Below are 24,781 nucleotides of genomic sequence, written 5' to 3'. Positions count from 1 at the left end.
AGCAAACATATGTACAGATCTATGCCCAGTAAAATCAGTTTTTAGAAGCCCTTGGATCAGTTTGCCATTTTCTTGAATCGTCTACCTTGTGGTTAAAGGCCGGCATCTGGGTGCAGTGAAGTTCATGCTCCAAATCCAGTTTCTGCTCTCTGGTAGCACTCGCGCCTGCTTTGATCTTCTGTCCTGTACTGCATTCATGCTGCAGGGTCTTTGCATTTCCTGTTCCAATTACGAAAAGAAAACAGCGCCCTTCAGCCCGTGAAATATCTACCCTGTGCTTGATTCTGCACTTGGCAGCGGGGCTCTGTACTTTGAGGGAGAAGCCCCCTTTCTTAGAGTTTTTCCATCTACTGTATCATGTCCAGCAGGGCTCGAGGGAGAGAGGACTACCCAGCGGCTCAGAGAGTGCTGCGGAGACTTCCCCTCCAGGCCTTGGCTTATGAGGGGATTTGTGTTGCTCAGGCCAGTCCTCTTGGAGAGAGGATAAAAAAAAAAAAGGCCAGGGAAAACTTAAATATTATCAAAGTCCAATCCTACTATAGCAAATCAACTAAAGTTGCTCTCCTCCTATAATTTGCTTTTCCAAAAATGTGGGGAAATTGTTCACGTTAAATTCATTTATGGCTATTATGTTCTGGCTCCTATTCTAACCCTCCCTCACACCCCCATTCAACGTGACTCTATACCCTGCTGAAGGTGCTCAAGCCCCTCCGAGTACGTGATGCTCCTGGAGAAAGCTGCACGGCACCTGCTGCACGTAACATTCACAGGATTCCTGCCTGAGCATCGCTGCTCCTGCTGTTTACATCGCGCCATTGTTTAATGACATTTCTGATTTATACGCCACCTTCTGCGTCTATCCAATCACTGCAAAGCAGATTACATTCAGCGGCATTGTAGGTATTTCTCATGTCCTACGGTGGCGTACAATCTAAAGGCCTGATTTACTCAGGTGTCTCTCCCATTCCCTGTCTATGGGAAAAATGCTTAAGTCAATCAAGCCCTCAGGCAATGGAGGGGGGTGGAGTGACTTGCCCAAGGTCACAAGGCGCATTAGCAGGATTTGAACCCTGGCTTCCCTGGCTCACAGCCTGACGCTTTAAATACTCCGCCTTCACTCCCAAGAAGCCGAACCATGACTCATCCTAAGGCTTCCAACGGGAGAACACAAGTTCTCTCGTCACAGTGCACATGAAGCTTTGTGTATTTTAGCCTCTGGAAACTGATGTGCAGTCCAGGACATTCAAAGCATCTGTTTCACATTAGCAGAGCAAGAACCGAAAAGTTATTTAAACTCTTAACAAAAGTTTTGCCTGTGTTTGTTTGGCATTTATCCTATGGACTGCTGCTCTGGTCCCTTCAAGGAAAGAAAACAAAACCCCTAAGATGGAATCATAGCCCACGAGTCCCAACCCGCTTTTGCCGAAGTGTTGGCCATCCACGGGCTATGATCAAACCAGAAAATTTCAGTCATGCGGCTAAGCATTCTCACAGAATATGGGATAACTAACCAAAACCAGACGTATTGTTGAAAACGCTGCGGGTATTTTTCCTCTAGGTTTGCACCAGTAATCGAACAAAGCTATGATCCCCCTCAAAAAGGTACTCACACAAATTTGTGCCCGCTCTATGTGCAGGTGTATCTTAAAGGCAAAATCACCACATAAACTTGCTTCCTCCAACCTTAGCACGACCCCCCCAGGAATGATTACAAAGTACGTGGATAAAAGTTCACGGTTGTTGACATCCATGCATACTTTTACCAGTGAAGAGGGTGGGCAACAATTAAAACAGCATTTTACAAGCGGAAATGCTGTTGTTTATTGCGCTCACAATTACTAAAATCCTAATAAAAATAAAATGCAAGAATTTTCCATTTAGATGTACCGGCAGGATCACAAGTCACTCTTATGCAGAGAAACCAATGTTTCTTGAGCTCTGCTAGGTTTATAAGACTCATCGAAAAACAAGCGTGTTTATCGGCAGCAGACTGGCCCCACTGATTCACCTGAGTTGCACATCACTTTCCAGCAGTAGAAAGTTTACATTGCAGGTACATTGCTCAGTGCACTTTTCTAGATCCAGTGACTCAAGCCTTTGGCGTAGACCAAGTCCTCTTTGGCGGGATGGAGGCCCCAGTTACTGGTCATTGAAATGGCTTGTCATTCTCTAGCTGTAGGCTCTCACCTCATGATATTAGGATAGTGTTGGACGATATCACTAACAGGAAAGCCCTACGAGAATGGTGCCAACCATGTCCTACTTTGCAACATAGAAGCAACCAAAAAACTGAATTTTATTAAGCATATCTATTCGTGGCAGAGCTTCGTGCAGACTACAGCCCAACAATTTCATTTCTACAAATTTCACAACTAGCAAAATGGGCACACTTTAGAAGCTAGGATTAAAAAAAAAAAATCCAACAATTATGGAGAACAAGAGTTTGCTGAGCACCGAGGATTTAATTATAACTAAGTCTGGAACTTTATAGATTTAGTAGCATGGACACTCTTCTATAGTGCTGTCGTATTATATTCAGAAATGGAAAACCTGTAAATCAACATTTTAATTATTATTACACTATGAAGAGAAGGAAGATTATAGCTCGGTGAAATACCTAGCAATCCATATTTTATTCTCAGGGCATTGGACCACATGCTCCCACGCTGCTGTAAAAGTCCAATGACAGAAGATCCAATCACACCTGGGAAGAAGGCCTCCCCCTCCATCGAGTACTGCTTCAGTTTATCATCCAGTTTTCTCTCCAGTTGCACTACAGAAAGACAATTTTAAAAAGAGAGCAGCATGACTCAAGATTTAAGGCAGAGAAAGCAGCCAGTCAGGAAAACAGAAATATGCTCAGTCAAGCACGCTCTGATTTATAGAAACAGGACGGCAGAAGACGACTGCAGGCCCTTTCAGTCTACCCGTCCATTTCAGCGGTGGCTGAAACATGCAGAGCCGGCTCTTTAGGTAAAGCCCTTTGCTCTTTTCTAGCTCTACCGTGGAGGCCCTACCTCTACACTTGTCTATAGCAGTCTGTGATCATCCAACGCAATCAAATCTCTTCTTCAAAACATTTAACTGCTTTCTCAAGGCACTGGCTGTACGTGTATCACACAATCTTAAAAAAAATCACTCAGAAAAGGTTCTCCCCCCAAGAAGTCTAAAAGCAGTAAACATTGTGTGAAGGAATCCTATTTTTAAGGTTGTGCGATGATTATGTCAGCACTAGGAAACGTGACGTGAGCTTGCATTGCTTCACTGTTTTCGTATGAATGCACCTGCTTTTCACTCAGAAATTTATGGGATTCATACTTCAAATAAGGACATGATTTAGAAAACAGAGGAAGCCAATCCCTGATCCTCCTTTTTTTGTATAGGTCATTACTGATATTGGTGCCGTCCTCATTTGGACTTTACCTAGGAATTAACACGGGCCAGATTTAGTGCGTAGCCACAGCAGATGACCAAAGAAACAGTGTACGTTTCCTTTAAGTCTGCTGGGTGTCAGCGCTTTAAAAATATCCAGATTTCTTCCCAAAGGCTCATGACACAGGGTCCATATCTGCAGAACTTTAGAAATGCTTTCTGAATGCATGGGGACGAGAGAGCACAGCAGTGCAGGCTTCAGCCAGTTCTTAAAAAGGTCATGGGGTAAGGGCCAGCGCGAATCTCCCCGAGGGAAGCGCGTGACGAATGTTCCAGCGACCCAGGAAGAGACTGCCGAATGACAAGAGATAAAACACGCGGGAGAGTTTTCTTGTGAACAAGAAAAAGGAGCTCGGGAAAGAGAGTCGGCATTACAGTCCGGGCGGAAGCTTGGTGTGGGGTTTCCCTTTCTCGCTGAAGCACACACTCATCTTTTAGAGACGCCAAAATGCCTAAGCTTTTAGGATAGTGAGAAACACCAGCATCTCATTTTCTCCCCAAGAAGGGGCACAGCTTCTTCTCCCCCCACCTGAGAGATATGCTGCCTCCTTCAATAAATTCTTCAGAGCAATTGAAAAGGCCATCTTCTTGCCAAGCTGCTTGGTGACGTTTCCAGAGAGGATGACAGGGCGTCCCTGCTTTGTCAGCTTCACCTCCAGCTGGGTTGTGTATCTCTGTTCTCCGCTGGCTGCTTGCAGACTCATCAGTCCCTACAAAAATCAGGACAGACATAAAATTCAATAGAACAGGTGCCCGATCACTCGGTACCGCTAAATGAAGTGCTTTAATGCTCTCCATAGGCCTGTAATACACAAAGGAATAAGGGCAAATGATTAAGTGTGATGGGAGTCCACGTTCAAGACATTAAAACTGGGTTTGTAGCTGGGTAAATCTGCAAAAATATGGCCCCCCTCTGGCTAACTTTGTGCCAATAAAATTGCCAACTATGCAAATTTCGCCAGGTAAAAAAAAAAAAAAAAAGGCCAGGCTGGAGGTGCTAAGGTAGGCAGATCACCCCCACTCTACAAATAGCAGACCTAAATCCAAACATTCAACTTATGAGTGGGTAGATCTAGCCAGATATTTAGCAGCACAATTAACCAGGTAAGTGTGGCTAAATATCTGTTTATAGACAACGGGGTGAACTCATTTTCTGAAGATCTAAACCCGATGAAAACAGGGTGCAGTCTTTCTGTGTCTATCAAGTGTTTCTGCAAACAACTGAAAGCATTTTTATTTAAAGAAGTTTTTATGAACAAATGACTTTTTTGTGTTTAATATTATAATGATTTCTGTTCTAACTGTATACCACTTAGATCAATATTTTGTAATTTGCGGTTTAAATAATTTGACAATAAATAAACTCTACCCCTATTCATTGAACACTAACAGTCAAGTCCCCCGGCTTGTTTTGCTTGTATTACTGTTCCATGCTTGCTTAGCTGTAATCTGCTCATTCAAGAGGGACATCGGAATCAAGTTTAAGGATTTATCAATTGGTTTAAGTGCTTGAATCAGAAGGGCCCTAGTTAATTGGCTCCTACATTATGAGCCAGCAGAGAAGCTCAGATCCTGGTAGCAGGCTCTGCTGCACATTGTGTCACCTCTGGCTCTTAAATGCACAGTAACAAGTCTCAGGAGGAGCTTCCCTTGGAAGCTCCTCCTGAGGCTCATTACCTCTCCTTTAGATAAAGAATAAAAACGTAGTCATTTTTCCTCCGGGACTGGAGAAGCAGCCTAAAGGTTAGCATAGTGGGCTGAAAAGCCAGGGTTCAAATCCTGCTCCTGCTCCTTGTGACCTTGAGCAAGTCCCTTCACCCTCCATCGTCTCGGGTATAAACTCGGGTATAAACTCCTATTTTGTGTCTATGAGAAAAACGTGTCATAAGCACAACATCAGACCGAACTACAGCACAAGAATGTCTTTTTTTTTTTTTTTAATATTCTTCCCAGCATTGGGAAAAGTTCTGTATAAATTTTTATTACCTAAATAACTTAAAAGTGCTCTGCGGAGAATGAGTATGCATAGGGGAAGCTGTAAAAGTTGACCGGACGAGGCATTTGAAGGAGTTAATGTCATTATTGAATGTTCTCTAACCAACTGTAGCTTATAGCGGCCATTTACATAGCATGGGTTAGAGAGCACAGTTAAAAGGGTAATAGATTTAATCACCTTGCCCCCAGGCTGCACCACCTCATGCCCCTTGCACTTTCTCACTGCAAAAGGTCCTTCCCCTTTCTTGGAGCTGTAGGACCTCTTCTATGCCACAAAGCTTATCAAAAATGTGACTGAAAGGACCGTCGTCAGCGAATGCAGTTTCTGAGGGAGCAGTGTGGGGACTATAAGGAGCTACATGGCTTTAGGCCGGTGTGTTTCAGATATCATGACAAGCTATAACATTTGAGACTGCAGTCAATGCAGAAATACTTAAGGCAGGACAAAACAGATACAGATAAACCAAATAAAACTGGAACTTGTTTACATCAGAGAAGTGCTTAGCCTAATATAATATAAAGAATTAAATATTAGACATGAAGCTAATGAGTAACCATTGAATGTGATGAAAGTGTTAATCTGATTTGGTAAAATTAAGGTAGCGTATATAAGATTCCATTTGCATAATAAAGTACAAGAGAGGAAATAATTACAGAAGTCCTGGCTGTACATCTGAGTGAAGGAATATGTCATGCATTAAAAAGGACCTGCCTAATTAGGGTCTAATTTCTACAGCAATCAACCAGTACAACCACTCAGGTCTATGCCCGAGGATGAAAGGGGCTACTGCTGTCCCTGGAAAAGGTGCTGCCAGAATACGCCCTACTGAATCCATTTCCACCCGAGTGGTATCTGTCGATTTTTTACTCCTGGCCTTCAATATCAAAAGTACAAATATGTTTTGTATCCAAGGACATACCTTAATATAATACACATTTTTGTCATCCAAGATCAGTTCCAAGTGCCCAATGCATGAATTTCTGGAAGCCTCAAGTTTTCCTGATGGAAGTTGAGAATAGTAGAGTTGTGTGAAACACGTCTACTCCCAGTACAGTGCAACAAAAAAACCCTCTTCTATATGCAGTATAGATCAATGAAGCCACTTAGCCATTTTTTGCATTAGCAGCTTCAGTATCGGCATAAAAAGGCACACATTTTCATAAGTCTGTTATGCATATAGCTCACAGCAAACAAAGTATTCCAAATCCAAAACCGTATATGGTGCAGGTCCCAAACTCAGCAGAATAACAAGTCATGGCATCATTTCAGCTCTGTGAATCATTGAACCACTGGAAACAATCTGCACCAACAACATAAATTTAAAAAAACACAATGCCATTTGCTACCTAAAAACAAAAACTGTATATTTTGTGCCTTGTTCTTTACTTGTAGCATATATTATTTATTTATTACAAATCATTCTTCAGTCCCATCTGATTCTTATTGGGTCTTACTAATAAGTCCTTTGCCTTCTGTCTTAACCTACCTGCTGAAAGGCAACTAGCTATAGATCACACATCTAGATGTCAAGAAGTAAGAAATGAGAAACCAAGGTACAACCATCAAACACAACACCCAGTAGAAACATTGGGTTCAATATTCAGTGGCATTTAAGTCAAATAACTTGTGAGTCAACTGGCTAAATGCTGAATTTTGAATATTTTCCCCACTTATCCAGCTAAACTTTAGCCAGATAACTTATTACCTGTCTAAAAATGCAACTGGATTATGTAGGGGCACTCTGGAGGCATTCCAGAGCAGGGTTATATTATCCAGCTAAGTTATCCGGCTAATTCAGATATTCAGAATTGACCAGATAACTTATGCGGCTAACTCTGGTTGTGCCGTAGAGTAGTCCTAAAGGTAGGTGGATAAACTTATCTAGCTAAATTTTTAAGAAAGTCGGGTATATTTAGTAGTGTGGCTACATCGCTGAATATCCCAACAAAGTTAACTGGATAAGTATATCCAGCTAACTTTACAAGTCAACCATTGGCTGATTATTACCCACATTGAAAATGGCAGCAGATGAAGACCAATTATCCCATCCATTTTACCCTGTCTTCTTCTCTGGTTTTCTACCACTTTGGATAAAGTACCTAAATTCCTATACTTAAGCCAACACCAGCTCATCTCTCCCCATGTCTTTTACCTAATCTCTCAACCCAGTTCCTACTACTGCCACTTTTCACTTCACAAAGACCAGAGCCAAACAATTGGGATTATTTCACAGCTCCCATGGGTATGGGAAGTGGAAGGAGAGCATCATGGTCATTGCTCAAAGGTAACACCTAGCAGCTGGTTTAGGATCCAAATTTTCAGTGTGCCAGAAAGAGACCTGGTACATAGCCCCTGTTCTAAGAACCGTCACTGCAATGACAAGACTATGTGTGTTAGGCAGGGGAGACGTAAAACAGTTGAAAAATCCCCGGCTAGCTATAAAGAAAGACTTTATGAGGCCAAATCCCAGCCCTGGTTCTGAATGAGCTGGAAGCTCAACTCAAAGGAGGAGGAGGAAACTACCAGGCCAAAACAAAAACAACATAACAAAAAAACAAATTCCAAAGGGGATAAGGATCATTTTTAATAGCAGGCTGAAATATGTAAATATGATTTATTATATAACCATTAAATGGAAAGAAATGTCCATTTTAGTTTTATGACTTACCTTCCATTTGGATCTTTTTTCGTGGATATACAAGCTGTATTCTGAATTTTTTTTGTGGCATATTAAAATTCAGGTCCACACCAATATCCCTCTTCAGATGTGATTTTGGAGTTCCCATAAAGAAATGCAGGACCGCTTCATTTGGAATCCAATTGTCCTTCTAGAAACACAAAGATGGAGATTGGCCCAGTGACTGAGGAATGAAGGCGACTTTGTGCACCATGCCATGTTCAATACAGTAGAATCAGGGTGAACCTTAATTTTAATAAGATCACCTCCACTGTATCGACTGAAATATTTAGAAAACGCAGCTCACCACATACTGCTTATAAATTATCAATATATGGTTCAGTTCACTCAAATTATTTTTAGCCTCTGGAGGAAAAACACATGAATAAAACTTGCTTAGCAACTGTGGTAAATACAGATATTTGGGAGTTATTGCCAAAAAAAAAAAAAAAGACATTGTTTCATGCTGCAAGAGGGGTTCCCATGAATGCTCCTTTAAAGGGCAAGTTTCAAAGGAATTTACCTGAGGAACTAAAAAGTTCCCTGGATAAATAACTGGTAATGAAAGCGAACACTTTCCCGCTTCCCCCAACCCCTCCCCCTGCAATCACAGCTAAACCTAGCTACAAGCTTCACAAGGTGACTAAATGTAATTGCAGGAAAAGAGGCCGTACCGGGTATGGTTGGGTGAGGAAAAGTATGCATGGGAATTTTATTTTCACGTGTGCTGCAGATAAAGCAGGGTCAAAGTCCACAGGTAAAAACAAAATTGCTAAAAGATTATTTCCCTTTCAAAATTAATTTCAATAAAGTCCACAGGCACAAAAATACCCATGGAGCTTCAACCCAGCCAGATTTTGGAAACTACTCCCTTAGTACCCTCCATCCTGCTCACAGATGTATCCAAAAACACCCATTCACCCACAGAACAGATTTACTTTTGCCTGAGGCTACTCTCAACATCCAGGTGAGGATCAGAAACTGGATGAAGTAATGTTCCTGGACTCTGCATGATCAGAAATGGTGAACAGGCCGACCGGATGGATAACTCCTGCAGATGTGGAAACCAAATTTGTCTCAGCCCAGAAGGAGCTATGAGAATCGTAGTTCTCCAGTCTTATCTCAGTTTAATTAAGGTCTTCACCTTATCGGAAGATATGCATATAGAAGACCTGTCTCCGGTGAAGGGAGAAAGTATTTGATTCTAGTTTGCCTTCCAGTTCTCTTCTGGAGCAGAAAGTTCAGGACTGTACTGTTCAGTGAAGTTGCAAAAATGATCTATCTTGAGTGTACCACACTTGAGAAATGTCTTTTCTGTCACTTCCTGGTGCAGGGACCACTCTGGATTCTAGAATCTGAACAAGTCTGTTTGCTATGAAGTTCTCTTTCCTGCCAGGTATTGGCTCTCGAGGTTGTCCTGTGAGAGATGGCTCAGTTCCACACCCTCACAGTCTCCTAACACAAGACAAAACAAGACTACCAGATTGTCTGTATCAGGAAAATGTTGTTGGCTATCTAATCTTTGAAAGTTTATGGAGCATTCTTTACAGCCCGAGTTGCCAAGAAATTAATTATTCATTCAAATAATATATTGTTTTATGTCAATTTTGTGATCTGTTTAGCACATATTTTGATATAAATGGAATATACAAGCCTTAAAATAAATAAATAAATAAAATGTGATAATACTTTTACTGATTGGACCAACAGCCCTAAATGAAGCCCTATATGAAAGCTTCCCAGCCCAAGCTGGAGGCATCTGTTGCCAGAACAATTTGCTGAGGAAGAATTTGGAAATGTAATCTTTTGGACAGAGTGGCATGGAAGAGCTACCAAAACAGAGTCTCTGAGCTTTTCTGTGACATCATTTGGCTTCTTTAGTCCCCCAAGTGGCTTAATTCCAGTAGGACTTTAAGGTCCATGAACTGTTGAAGCCATATGACCCAACATCCTCAATGTGTTCCTGGCAGATGTCTGCTGACTTTGAGAAACTCCCTTCATCCTGGAAACTAATTCTGTGATCCAGCTTGTAGGAAAACAGAACCCCAGTGAACTTTAACTGAAGTGACAGGCTCTGTCAGGATTGTATGTAATATATGACAAACCCTAGTAACTCCAGCACCTGGGAGGTGGTGTGCATGGATTTGTTTGCTCTCACCTGAGATGTACTCTTGACCAGCCGGTCAGGGGTCATGCATCACTGCTCTTTCTGGAACCTTGCAATCATGGGCTCTAAATCTCACCACTACATATCACCATTGTACAAGAACTGTGATGCCCTCCTCTCTCTCTCTTCTCTCCCCCCAGGGGCTGTGAATGCTGCCTCCATGGCACCCCCAGCCTCAGCCAACCCAGGAAGTGGAAGACCTGCGCTGGTAATGGAACCCAAGTATCTCCACCAGCCCTGAGAGTATTCTGTCCTGAAGTTAGGTGAATCAAGGCCATGATAAGCAATGGAGCCATTAAAAAGGCGAATGTACATGTGATCTCTTTCATCATGTTCCTGTTTCAGCTTAACACAACTGCTTTATGATTTACTTCCTTCTTCCTTCTCTGGTTTAAATAACTCATTTTGAATTAAAACTAAGACATTATGCATGGGTTGTGTAAAAACTCAGTGTTCGATAAGTCATATTCCATGAGGGTCTAACTGGATTCCCCAACATACTCAACCCCGTTTCCTTTATCTATGCTGCTTTCATGTATCGGTAAACCAACAAAAAAGGTTTGGCAGTACCTGAGGAATGTAATTATAGCCAGCTTCAAGTAGAAACTGCTGTAGACCTTTGTCCCGCTTCCTAAGGATGACTGTTGCTTTCACTGGTCCAGACAGCGGGACCGAGAGGCCAGCAGCAGGATCTGGGTAGGACATTTCAGAGCAGAACTGCCATCCAAACAACTTAGACACTGATAAGGAAAAGAAAAGCATTTTAAGTATCATTGACTTGACAGGATGCTGTGACTGCCTGTTGAGTACTCCAGATGGTAAGATTATCCAAAAGTTATTTGGTCAGAGAAAATTAACAATGTTAGCAATAATATCTGAAGGCCATCATGGATGATTTGATCAATCATAAAACTACAATTGTCTATTCTAGCAACTGCTTCACTCTTGCACCTTTCCCTTGCCTCCCATATAATCGAATTAAAAAACAGATATTTCACTTCTTCAGGCTATAAGGCCTATTTGAAGTGAATTACAAAACTTAACATAAAAATAAGCACTTTTACAGAAAATTATAATCTAACAAATACAATGACAAAATGGTATCAACACAAAACCATATAGATCACAACTCTCCCTCCTACCAGTCAAACAACTCTGATGAACTCAAAGCTTCCTTGAACAAATAGCCCCCAACTGTATGATAAAGTAACAATACACTAAGACTGTTCAACTTGGGACAGTAAACTCCCTTCTCTGACTCATTAATTTATTACTTGTTTATCATTGTTTACCTTGTATGAGACTAGGAACATTGTCAGTACCACTAACAACTCCACCACAATGCTACACACAACCTTATTTCTCCAGGCACGGAAGAGTTAATATTCCTGAACCGCTCTACTATCCACGTGAAAGTTTCATGGTCATTATTTCATCATGATATTATCAGCCAATCACAGGCAATGGTGTTTGAACAAGATCCCCTGTTCCAGCTGTCCAGCTGATTTTGGCTCAGAAGCCTTCCAGCTGCAGTGGCTGACATGCATAGTCTGCACTCATTCCAAAAGGTATAAGGTACAAAAAATAAACCAGATCTGACTATACACACATTCTGCTGAGTATAAACCATTAATATTTAGAAAAAAAGAGATTTATTTAAAATAGAAAAAGCAAGCAATTTCCAGGTTACATCCAGAAGTAATTTATACCATCTTTCTAAGTTTACCCAAACTCATTTTTTTAATGAGTATTATTGTATAATGCTGATAAAGAGAAAATGTTTTCACAGGTCAGAATAGGGAGGGACAAAACTCATGTTGTTCCTTCCTGTCAACTACCTCATACTCAGGACTAGGAGATAATGATACCAGTGAAGTTAAGATCGCACAAAAAATGGTATACAGAGCAGCACAACTCTGAAAACGCCTCTGTGCTTTACCCCAGAGACACACTTATTTTATATCAGTTTTTAGCCCACTGGATTGTAAAAAGACTGCTCCCAACAAGTAACAAAGGACCTGTACATTACATGCATAAATATTATAAACAAAATAAACCAGCATAATCAAACCATTCACATCCTAAATATATAAATCATTAAAAAAAAAACAATAAATGACCTAAAATCTTAAAGTACTGTCTCCAGATCTATAGCTTGAACTTCCTAACTAGGATATTAAAATGATTATTAGCGACTGCCAAATCTAATTCCGACAGAAATAACTCAAAGAGTAGATAGAGAGGAATACACATCTCCCTTATCCAAAATGCTTCTTGAATTAACTAGCATTTTACTAATTTTTGAAATGATAAATAGTCCTCACAGGACCTGATTTCTAAGGGTAAAACATGCCTGATCATTGGACCAGCACAACTAAAAGCCCTTTCTGGAATTCCTGCAAGACTTCCAGTTTTTTTTTAACAAAGGAACAGATAACAAAAAGGCCTGTGAAGGACACAGATAGAGAAGAGGGTTGTGATAGGTCAATCTGCATCTTAAAAACAAGGCATGCTAACTTGAAAGTAATATGGGACCCCACTGGCAACCAAGGAAGATTGAACAGAATAGGTGATTTGTGATCCCTGTAGTTTGCTCCAGATGCAGTCTGAAGGAGAATTCTGCATTAGTTGGAGACAATGGAGGTATTTCTTAGGAAACCCAATCAACAAGCCTTTATAGTTATCCAAGATCATAAATACTAGCACTTGAACTGCTGTTTCTAACTGGGCCTGGTCCAAGAAGGAGCTGGCTTGCCTCAAGAGCCACAACATGATAAAACATGTATGGCAGACCTTATGGATAATATTATATCATTAATAGAGAGCTATCAATTAAGACTCCCAAACTTCTAATCATCCTTTACACATAGAAGGGGTAGCAAAGAATACACACTGTACCCCAAATGTGTTGAGTACAGACAGCAGTTTCTTAACGGTGCTCACCATAAGCCGTATCCTTTTAGGGTCCTGGAGGAAAAAGAGTTCTGAAAACTTTATTTGCAAATGCAGGTTCAGAACTACTACACTAAGAAGTCAGGCACTTTACTCTTTACTGATTCCTGTGTACCCCCTGATTATTAAAACGTGCATACAGCTCTAACATTCAAATGACTTTTCAAACAGCATCCCTAAAAAGGACATGAGGGAAACTTTGACTTTCGTACTCTTGTTCAGGCATTTATTTTCACTGCCATAGATTATTGCAATTCCCTATTCTTGGGCCTACCGCAGTACTAAGTGTGCCGTCACCAACCTTTGCAGAAGCCGGCCGCACAAATGATCTTTAAAGCCCCTAAAATTGTTCATAATACCCCTTTTGTTAAAAATAACTTAATTAGCTGCCTGTTCAAAGCACTCACATTAACTTTTAAGTCCCAACTGGCTTTGTATTTAAGTAATTTAGTTAGTTAGTGTCCATATTCCAGGAGGGCTTTACGATCTGGACATTTACATTTATTAGAGATCCCAGGGGTTAAAAAGGCCCATTTACAATCAAACCAGAACCGGGCCTTACCCATTGTTGACCGAGGACTGTGGAATGCACTGCCAGACAAGCTTTGGCTTCTTACTGATTTTAAGACTTTTAGGAAGAAACTAAAGAGCTTAATGTTCACTGAGGCTTTTCCTTGAACATTTTGCATGACGTTTACAATGATTTATTTTAAATTGCTGTACCTTTTATTTTCGTAATGTTTTATATGTACTAGAACGGTTTTATATGTTTTGTTGTAACCCACTGAGCATAATAACAATGTTACTAGCAGCGGGCTAGACGTATGGAAATAAATAAATAAATACAGTGAGTAAAACGTTCATTTTATTGATGCCTAATCAAGGAAAAATCTCAGGAGTTTGCATCTAAAGCACTATATAACTGCAAGACAAGACATAATACTGCTGCGTTCTGAGAAACAGCAGCTTCAAGGATCTGAATGGAGTTAATGGAGGGGCCATCCTCAGCTTCCAGCGGGGCACTTGGCCCTTCTCCTCAGATGGTGCCAGCATTTGGGAAATCTGCCATTCATAGCCGGATGTGCATTAGAAGTAAGTTATAAGTGGAAAACACTGGGATTTCAATGAGTCAGACAGCATGGGCACAATGTCTGCAAACCTACCTTCTTCACTAGTACAAGTCTTGGTTTCCTTATGAACTTTGGGAAAATCGATTTTCTTCTCTGTTCCATCCATACTTACAAGATAAAGTTTAGAGCTATCAGAAAGGGGAAAATACAAGTGTCACCTAAAGCCAAAGATATTCTCCTGCAATGCCCTTTTACTGTGAAAACTTACCAAGCATTTGCTTTTGATTTAAACTTATTCCACATAATTGATCTTATTTTAGAAACTATTTTTATAAATTCTGGCCTACAAATTTACCAAGAATGAAGATTATTCTTTTTAAAAACACACTGTCCAGGGATCTATTGTATTTAACTTTTATTTATTTATTAAAACACTTATATTCTGCCTATAACGAACATATCATGCTAGGTGGATTACAACAGATTCATACAACAATAAAACCAAAACACAGATTAAAAAAATATATTAAAAGCTACATAAAAGACTCTCTAAACAGCACTTCTTTCCCACAGTGGTCCTTTCAGGATACCCAAGGTGAACTGCGTTACTTACAGGTCCAGTAGACCCAAGATGGAATAAACTTTAAGCCTGGACACCAATGAACATGGAATGCATGCATACAACATTAAGCATATATTTATTTATTTATTTTATTTATTTTATATACCGACATTCATCTCAATTGAGATATCACACCGGTTTACATTCAGGTACTGTAGGTATTTCTCTATCCCCAGAGGGCTTACAATCTAAGTTTTTGTACCTGAGGCAATGTAGGGTAAAGCAACTTGCCCAAGGTCACAAGGAGCGACAGCAGGACTTGAACCTTGGTCTCCTGGTTCATAGTCCACTGCTCTAACCACTAGGCTATTCCTCCTGCATTAAAGGGTGAATTTTAAGAACTGATTGCATTAAAAGGCCCATATATATAAGTATATGGACTGAGCGCAAGCAACTCTTATTATAAAATCGGGAAAATATGCACATATACATGTGCGTGCAACAGAATGTGTGAAAAAAATGGGCAAATTTGGGCACGACAGGGGTGTTCTTGAGTGGGGCCGGGCCAATGTTTGCCCACATAAATCCTGATTTTAAAACCAGCAAACACAGCACACATCAAGCTGACTTACACCTGAATTAAACTCGATATAGCCACAAACTGACTGGGTAAGGGGTCTGGCTAAACTGGGGGGAATGCAGGCTGAAGAACCAGAGGGGTCTTGAAGACCTAGAGATTGGACAAACTGGTGGTCTATGTGGTCAAATTGGTTATTTCCCTCACGCTCGCATGTTTTAAAATGTGCTCACTTGTGCGTGTAAAAGCCAAGTCCTAAGGAAAGACATGTGAATAACGTTTCTTCGTGTAACCGCTTAACATATGTGCTCTAGGCGTATTTTAAATAGTGCGTGCGCAATTTATAATTCCAGCGTATGTGTCTTCACGCCCACATACGCACTTGTGTGGGCACGTGCGTGCTTTGTTTTAAGGTTTCCATCTCTATACACAAAGCCCTGTTTTATGCACATATGGTAAAAAGTGTGTGGAAAAACAGAATCCATAACTTGCATTTAAGCTGAATGGTTTCTAGTTGAACAGTGCAATAATTTGATTTTACCTGAAATCAACTATCTCCATGGATTCTTCAGGGGTATTGATGAACACCTTGAGCTCTCGTCCCTTTTTCACCTGGATTCCACCATCAAGGCTAGTCGATGTCCTTATCCCTGTTACCCATTTCAGTCCAGCCTGTCCCAAAGTCCCTGCAACTCCCATTCGGGCCGAAACTTGGATCACAGCACTGTCAGTTTGCACAGGCAAAGACATTTTCTGTTTCAAGACCTTTTGCTTTATCATGACAGAAAATAATTGCAATTTTATCATCATCTCCATAAAATGGCATATTTTTGGTAATTTTATTTTCTCTCAGAACAAAGCTTAAGAGAGAGAAACTTTCTACATGCTCAAAATGCCACCCCCGTCACCATGCCTCCTGGGTGCTGACTGCAGCCATGCAACTCTAATCAAGTCAATGGGTACGGCTGTCAGGAACCTGTTCATGTGTGTAAGGAGCTGGCAGAGCCTTTAAGGCGCTGTGCTGCTGGCTGAAAATTAAGAACATCGCTCTCTACTATTTTAAGCACAGCCAACTTCAATGCCCTTACAGCTACAAATGACAACAGCACTCGGCGCAGATTCTTCCAGAACTGTTACCCCCACATCAGGGAGAGGGCAGATCTGAGAAAGGAAGGCAGACAGAAAAGCAGGGCCATGGGTAGGAGACGGGAATGGAGTGCATGCAAATCCAGCATCCATCTAGCCTTATGTCTGATCTTAAAATGCAAATATTTGTTTGTTTTTTAAATTTACAGCCCAGCATATTATTCAGAGCAGTTTAAGACATTTTATCTTCTCTTTCTACAGCCTGAAGTTCACCTTGGTTTAATATATCCATTTATGAAAAAGCTCGACCGTTGTTTGAAATCCACATTTCCTTTGATTTTTAGGTTGGTAGCTCCCGAGGCAATTAAAGAGAGTTGAACTGGAAATCCTGAGATTGCTGGGAATGTTAATTCTTCTGTGGCCAAACTCAGTCTTTTATTGTACTGAACTTCTTGACCCTGACATGAAACAAACAAATAGAAAGCAAAAAAAAAAAAAAGCTTAATACAGCCTACAAATTGGTCCACACAGCTCTACCAGTTGCTGTAGCTATCAGAAAGCATTTCATGCATGCAAAGTTACAATAACCAGTGGAAACACACTGCAGTAGATAATCCATGCACCAATCAGGCTAACTTGCAATCAGACATTTTACAATTAATACTTAGCAAGAACTGAAGCAGACTATTAACTAATATCTAAGAAAAACAATAGTATATTGCATCTGTTTTTCAATGCATGCTAAACAGAAACCAGAAAATAAGTGAAATGGAATGCCACAAATTTTCTCATCAAGATAAATGAGAGCGTTCTTCTGCATTTTTATATCTGCAGTAGTTAGGACGTCTGTACTTGAATATTCAGATGAGAAGGCCGATTTCAGATTCCCCATGGACCTCCAGGTGTAAAGTATATGGGGTAAAGCAGGCATGGGGATATCAAACTTAAATCCTCATACATACCTAAGGGGGGTCTGCATTAATGCCGCCCCTTTTCCTTGCAGGGAAGATTATGCGTCCTGTACACTAAGCCTGGCACATTATACTAATACAAACAGAAACCTGAGGGCAGAAAAAGACCGTATGGCCCATCCATCCAATTAATTTAGCATTATAATTCTCATCACTTGCTTAGAGATCTCCTGTATTTATTCCATGCTTTCTTGAATTCAGATACTGTTTTTTTTCTCCACTACTTCCATGGGGAGGCTGTTCCATGCATCCACCACCCTCTCTGTAAAGAAATATTTCCTAATATTACTCCTGTCTACTTCCTTTCACCCTCATCTCATGACCCCTTGTTCTAGTGCCTCCTTTCCATTGAAAAAGGCTCCCGTCCGTGCATGGAAACCTTTGAGATATTTGAATGTCTCAATCATATCTCCCCTATCTCACCTTTTCTTCTCTAGGGTACGAAGACCACTGACCGTTTTAGTAGCCACCCTCTGGACAGACTCCATCCTATTTATTCCTTTAATATCTTTCTAAGGGCGCGGTCATTAAATTCTGGTATTGGTTTTAGTGAGTCACATACATTTATATCCCTTAAGAATTGGACCAAGAATGTCAGCTTACGTCACATAGGCTGCACTGAGGCTTCTGGAAATCTTACCACACGGACCAGAGGCATCACTTTTCTGGTCTCACCAGATGCACACCAACGCACACCATCTAAACTAAATGAATGTTTTATTATTAAACGTCCTCTAGTCCTATCAAACCAGACCAAACTAAAGTGCAGTATTCCTATCTTAATGTAATTAATATTACAATTCTAGGGAATCATACTCCCCCCACTCATCCCCAAATTTGTCTTCAACAGATCTGTTAGAATAACTAAAATAGCATGGGAATAGCATACTTTATTTTGGTCCTGGCTTAATAATAATTCAGTAATAAATCATGTAATCCCTGATGTATGAATTTAAGCGCTATTGCAGATACTAGTGCAACAAACAGAGTGCCAACAGTGCCCACAATATATGCAAGACGCTTACATTTGTCAGAATTGACCAGTCATAATAGGCTTCATCGTGGGAGCAGTTTGCTTTATGACTCAGCCTTATTTATAATCATCGGTCAGGTGAACATATATGTTTTTGTTTTTTTAAATTTTGCTTAGTGAATATAACTTATCTAAAAAAATCACCACTGCTTTATTGAATAGCTCTGAAGCCTTGGTTCTTAACATGCCCGACATGGGTCCATGTTTTGAACATAGCCTTCTTTTTCAAGGGCTTAATCACAGCATCTGGAACATAGAAGGAATATATTATCTTAAAACGATATATATAAAATTGATTATATTCAAGTAAGTATCAAAGTGGGCAAAGTCACTTGAATTTGAAAAGCAGCTATGAGCTTACTGTATTTGTAGTCTTTAAAGTCTTGAACATGGCGTTTCCGCGTTCTTTTTCCTGTGGCTGCACCGGAAAATGCTAACCTTATAAATATGCAGTAGTGTTACAGACCTCAACGATGACATTTTAAGATAATATATTCCTTCTACATCCCAGACGCTATGATTAAGCCCTTGAAAAAGAACGGCTATGTTTGAAACATGGACCCATGTCGGGCGTGTTAAGAACCAAGGCTTCAGAGCTATTCAATAAAGCAGCGGTGATTTTTTTGAGATGTTATATTCACTAAGCAAAATTTAAAAAACAAAAAAATATATATGTTCAACTGACCGATGATTATAAATAAGTCTGAGTCATAAAACAAACTGCTCCCACGATGAAGCCTATTATGAACGGTCAATTCTGACAGATGTAAGTGTCTTTCATATATCGTGGTTAATAATAATTCAGTCACTTAGTTTACATGTCTGCTTTAGTTTGGATCTGATGAGGCCAGGAATGTGGCACTGAAGCTTTTATGTGAGGGCTTCAATTTCCACCGCCGTCAGATAGGCAGCTTTCATAAACACTCAATTCATGTGAAAACAAATTAATTTAATTTAAAAAAAAAAAAATGCTCAAAACTATTCACCATTGCCATATATGAGCGCACAATAACCTTGTTACAGTGTTTTCTCCACACTGATAGATAATGCGTTCTCTTTTACCTTTAGAAGCTTGACAGTCAGCTCAGCCAGGCTCAGGGAGTGCCGTTTCACTTCCTCTCTCATTCCATCACAGTCCAAAAAATGAAGCTCATTGCCAAAGACCTTCAGACTGAGTCCACATTTCAGTTCCTTTTTATTTCCCATCCCTTTAGTGACCTGAGGAGAAAAGCAGCACAGAAAAATGAGATGGGGGGGGGGGGGGGAGGGAGAGAGGGATGGCATTTATATTAGGGATGAGCATTCATTTAAAATGAATGGGTAGAATGGGATGAATGAGCTCATTTTCGGCTTGTTTCAAATGAACCGAATTTGACCAGCCAAAAAAAAAAAAAAAAAAAAGTGTTTGTTTTTGTTTTCTGCAAATAGCACGCATTATCTGCTGAAAACAAATAAAAACAAAATCAAGAAAATGTTGAAAACAATGAAAACGAAAAGCAAGCCAAAAAATGAATAGACAAACTGAAATTCAATTTTTAACTCTGCCCACCCCTAATTTATATACAAGCTTAAACAAAAGGTCATCCAAAATATTTCAAATATGGATAATACATTTTTTTTTTTTACAGGTTTAGTACTGACAAATGCCATCCCTCTCTCAGTAAATCCATTAACCGTGAAGATGTGCTTTAGTGACATTCGCCCACATCTCCGAGCCCGCAGGAAAAGCTGGCATTAGCTGCCCTTTTTAAATGGAGGCCAGGCAAGGGTTCAAACAGCTCAGGATTGAGGTGCATTAGTAGAGCTTTGTGGGGTTGCATCCACACCTCCTAATCAAACTGCATCTGTCTCTAGTTATTCCAATCCATTCCTTACTTTCAAGTGTGCTAATAAATTCTTAGAAAAAAAAAACAAAACAAGAGACATGAGATCCTGTAAGATGCAGAAGATTGCATTCCTATCAAATCTCAAAACTCACTTGGGATCTCAGTTATAAGGTGGTGTTAATGGCAAGAGGACAGAGGCGCAGGGCAAAGTAGGTTTGCATTCAGGGCCTGGTAGCAGCAGCTCCAAAGAGCTCTGAGATGGAATGAAAACAGCAGCAGGTAAAAAAAAACCCAAACAAAAACCTAAACATACAAAGGGGCAGCTTTTCGGGGGTTACGCGCGTATCTTCTTCAACAAAGGTAAGGGGGGGGGCGGAGGGAACGGAGGCAGGCTGTGCGGCTTGGCGCGCGCAAGTTACACAATTGTGCACACCCCCTTGCACGCGCCGACCCTGGATTTTATAACATGCGAGCGGCTGCGCATCTTTGTTAGGCTGTGATTCTTTTTAAAGGTTCGGCAAATAAAGGCACTGCAGTACCTATGTGAGCTATCAAAACCCCACAAGTTTCTTCTTCAAATCTCAACAGGTTAAGAGACTCCAGTTTTCTCTAGCACCAGTTCAGCTACCAGACCTCTGCAAGTGATACCAATCGATGTCCAGGTGCAAATCCGAAACAGTGCACATTAGGCGCATGGCATACATTTGGTGCAAAGTGAAAACGTGAGCAATGAGTGCGCACTACGGGGTGTGGGTCTTGTGCTCAAACTCTAAGTCTAGTTCTAAAGTTATTGACACAAAAGATAAAGGCAAGGTTGATGTGGTCACTCTGTATGATTTGGCAAGCCCACGGGTCATCTGTTCAACAAATAAAAGAGATGATTAATTTAATCCTGAAAAAGGATTAAATGGATTCAGCCACAGTACCTTTTGCTCCAGCTCATTCATTTTATTATATTTTCTGCTTGGGCAGATGTGCTTTGCCTTTTTTGATTTGAGCTTGTCGGGTTTTGCAGCAAGGCGCTCCTGTTGATCGTAGGGTTTTAAAAGAGGCTTCTTCTTGCTGGGTTTGGTGGCTGCCTCTGCCGGAGAGACTGACTTGAAATCTCCATCTTCGTTTTTCACGGAGAAGTGTTCACTAGCAGCAGCCCAGCGGTGACCGAATAGTTTCTGCACAAGAGCCTCGGCATTTTCCAATCGTAGGCCGAGCTGGTGAAAGAAACATGCCGTTAGACCTCACGCGCATGCCGGCTGAAGCACCGCATGGCCTTCCGATGTGGTTGCCATGTACAAAGCAGCCAAGTCGGACAAAACTGCCTGGGGTACGGTTTTGCTGTGCAAGATGACGCAAAGGAGGTCATTTTCAAAAGGTTTTACGCGCGTAAATGGACTTCTGAAAATTTCTACGCTAGGTGTTACTTTTATGCGCGTAAATCCTTTTCGAAATTATCTCCAAAGTCTTTTGTGGTCTGAGGACAGCTGTTCTATCAGGCTTTTTTGGGGGCAAGCAGGAGCTTTGTTAACCCATCCTGATCTCTTGCCACTAACAGCTGGAGACGCTCAGCTGCACATGATGCAGAACTGATGATTAACAAATGTGGGACTGGAATTGTAAAATCTTGGCTCTCTCTATAGCTCTTTACATTTTCACTAATGAAACTCTACAATATATATTTTTTTTTTTGGGAACCTCTTTAGTTCCAGCCTACTTGTCAATAAAGGATATCTGTAATTTTGTGATGTCAGAATAACTTGGATAAGTCCAGAAGTCCTATAAAAACCTGATTGATTACTTTGGCAGTCAGTAGTCACGTGACTGTTGAAATAAAGGAAGGGGCAGCCCCATTTTATGACGTCTTTAGACAGTTCTAGCTGCGGTATTCTACAGCTTCTCTTTTCATCACTTGCAGAGTCACGGAGTAGAATAATTTATGGCGGGTGCCCTGAGCTTTGCAGGAATTCTTTTGCAGTAACTCCAGATGAGCAAATATGGGCAGTGGCTCAGACAGCTGAACAGCTTTGGCAGTAACCATGCAACTTTCAGCAATGCTCCTAAATTACCTGGCTTAAAAGCATCTCACAGTACTAAAACATTTCTCAACAGGAAGAGCAAACATACACAGTAAACCTCCTGCACATAGCAATCTGTCTCGAGACGCCGAGCAAGTGAAATGCAAAGAAAATGTTGGTCACGTTACAAGACCTCAGAGAAGGGACTCGCGGATGAGCTGTAGGATTTCATGAAATAAGAGGCTGAGGTATCTGCTGGACTCTACCCTTCTCGTCCCCTTTCCATCAAAACTATGTTTCTGTTGAGGTATTTAGCAAACCAGAAACTACATATGCGTGGCAACTACCACTGGAAAAAAAAATGATTATTAAACTTACCTCTAGTAAATTTATAGCTCGACCCAGCACATATATGGTCAGATTGGCCACTGCTGACCGTGGGATAAAAGACGCCGGGGTAAAGATCAGCGATGATTCTATATTTGCACCACCAGACTCTGGAAAGCAAAAGAGCAGACTGCAAGACTTTCAAATGCTATCAGACCATCTGTCCACACAGGCTCTTTGGATGCAGCTTTTGTCATGCCCTAGCGTACCTGAATGTAACTCACCTTGAACTCGAATTTGGAAAGGTAATTAAATCCAAATCAAATCCAGTGAACTCATAAGGCAACCCAAGAGAAATATACTGAACCCAATACCAGGTCCAGTAACCACACACCCGAGGTATGGGATTGGCCCTCAGACATTGAAAGGCGGTCATTGGAACACGGATCCCAGAAACTTGATATCTACCCAGCACCTGGAAAGCTGAATAGATTCATGGTGCGGAGCCTGAATCCTGACCTAAGCTGTCCGATTCGTAAGAGTATGTGACTTAGCAGTCCCTGCTCTGCTCTGAAATATCTGACTTGCTTATAAGTACTTTGAACTGCACTGGGTTCATCTACGATGGTCAAACTGACACATGATCGGATCTGAACATAAGAGGACCGTCCTGATCCCACACTCTGACAAAGCCTGCACTGGATGTAAGAAAGCGGATACCTGTTGCCTGTGAATTCTGTGTTTAAATAAACCTGACAGGCTTCAAAAATTACAAATTCACCCTTTCTAGGCGTAGACTCCATTTTAGTTTCAAAATCTTTGAAAAGGAAAAATATACATTCTTGACATGGTTCAAAACAATCACAGTACAAAATTATCCCCATCATTCTCTATCCAAAGAAAAAAAATCAGGAAGCTCATTACCACCAGAATTCCAAATAGCCTGACAGAGGTCCATACAGGTTGGTTAAGCAATGATCACCCTGATATATGGGGTATTTAAAGGAAGCTGATGCACTGTCTAGAGGCGCTGAAGGTCCAAGAAAAAGCAGTATATCTGCCCAGAGGAAATTAGTATCAAGTCTGCTTGCTGTGGAAAAAAACCTTCAGCACGCTGTGCATCAACCTGTGAAGCAGGGCCTGGATAGGGATTACTACCTGCATCACCTGCCCTCCTCTTCCCGTGTCCCAATAACATAGATGGCTCGAAATGAGAAAGCACATTCTGTTAAGGCATAAGGAATGCTAGTAGCGAGAAACCTGCCTAGATAACATTACCTACAGGTGTAAATTAGGCCTAGCACACCTAACTGCAGTGTTATGGGGGTCGTTTCCAGCATGTGCAACCTTCTTTTCACGGTCAAACAGAAGATACGCATTCAAGTTGGCTTTGAAAATCAGGTTGCTATAGGTATTTTTAGGAGCTGAAAAGAAAAATCCTGCACACACGGCTGACACACGCATAACTCCTTACTTTATGTGCCCACGTCCCAACTAAACGTTTAAAAGTTGTAGGCCACTCTCCTGTAGCTTGTTTAGTTTTGCTTAAAAATGTAATTTTCCAGTAAAAAGTATCAATAAGGTGCTTTAATGGAAATTACTGTGTTATTTATGGGAAGGATAATATTCAAAACCCTTTTCTGTACCTTTTCCCGTGCTGGATAATCTTATCCTTACTTGACGCCAATTCCATGCTGTCATTCTTTAAATATCCATACACTGAAGCTGACACGTGATGCACCCAAAGCCTCGACATTGCCACGTGGTCTTCCATACACCCCGGCAATCTCTGCCTTTAGCTGCTTGACAAAATTAGCGATCAGGCACGGAGGGACAAAAACCTAGCTGTGCTGCACACACGAGTCAGAATTACAGCTCCGGTACCTGTGTAGAAGGTGGTATCCGAAAATGAGGAATGCTTCCAGGTCTGCCAATCAAACTCTTTGCTGAGGATGTCACCAGGAAGAGCGTCTCGGAGATGTGCCTTCAGGGGGTCATCGGTCTCCAGGAGCTGAGATAAATGACTCCAGACAAAGGAACCCACTGAAATTTGAAAACAACCCCAGGGTTAGAAAAATGTTCTAGAAGTTCATATT

At 41.0% G+C, this 24,781-nt stretch overlaps 1 protein-coding gene across 3 annotated transcripts in view; it reads right to left on the bottom strand.

Moving 5' to 3' along the window:
* The window catches only part of LOC115075854 (apolipophorins), a 68,367-nt gene that overhangs the window by 7,410 nt on the left and 36,176 nt on the right, over positions 1–24,781 (bottom strand). For 2 of the 3 annotated variants that reach the window (XM_029576711.1, XM_029576712.1), the window contains 13 exons: positions 24,570–24,728; positions 22,737–22,855; positions 21,276–21,557; positions 19,586–19,741; positions 16,793–16,977; positions 15,975–16,157; positions 14,388–14,482; positions 10,843–11,012; positions 8,097–8,256; positions 6,348–6,427; positions 3,962–4,142; positions 2,618–2,773; positions 86–219 (listed from right to left, as the gene is read on the bottom strand). In XM_029576711.1, the coding sequence (XP_029432571.1) occupies positions 86–219; positions 2,618–2,773; positions 3,962–4,142; positions 6,348–6,427; positions 8,097–8,256; positions 10,843–11,012; positions 14,388–14,482; positions 15,975–16,157; positions 16,793–16,977; positions 19,586–19,741; positions 21,276–21,557; positions 22,737–22,855; positions 24,570–24,728 (2,060 nt within the window). Of the gene's footprint in view, positions 1–85; positions 220–2,617; positions 2,774–3,961; positions 4,143–6,347; positions 6,428–8,096; positions 8,257–10,842; positions 11,013–14,387; positions 14,483–15,974; positions 16,158–16,792; positions 16,978–19,585; positions 19,742–21,275; positions 21,558–22,736; positions 22,856–24,569; positions 24,729–24,781 lie in introns of those variants that run through there. The other variant, XM_029576713.1, reaches the window with a different exon arrangement.

Source organism: Rhinatrema bivittatum, chromosome 14 (assembly GCF_901001135.1).
Source record: "Rhinatrema bivittatum chromosome 14, aRhiBiv1.1, whole genome shotgun sequence".
NCBI lineage: Eukaryota > Metazoa > Chordata > Amphibia > Gymnophiona > Rhinatrematidae > Rhinatrema > Rhinatrema bivittatum.
This window is presented reverse-complemented; position numbering and strand designations above follow the sequence as displayed.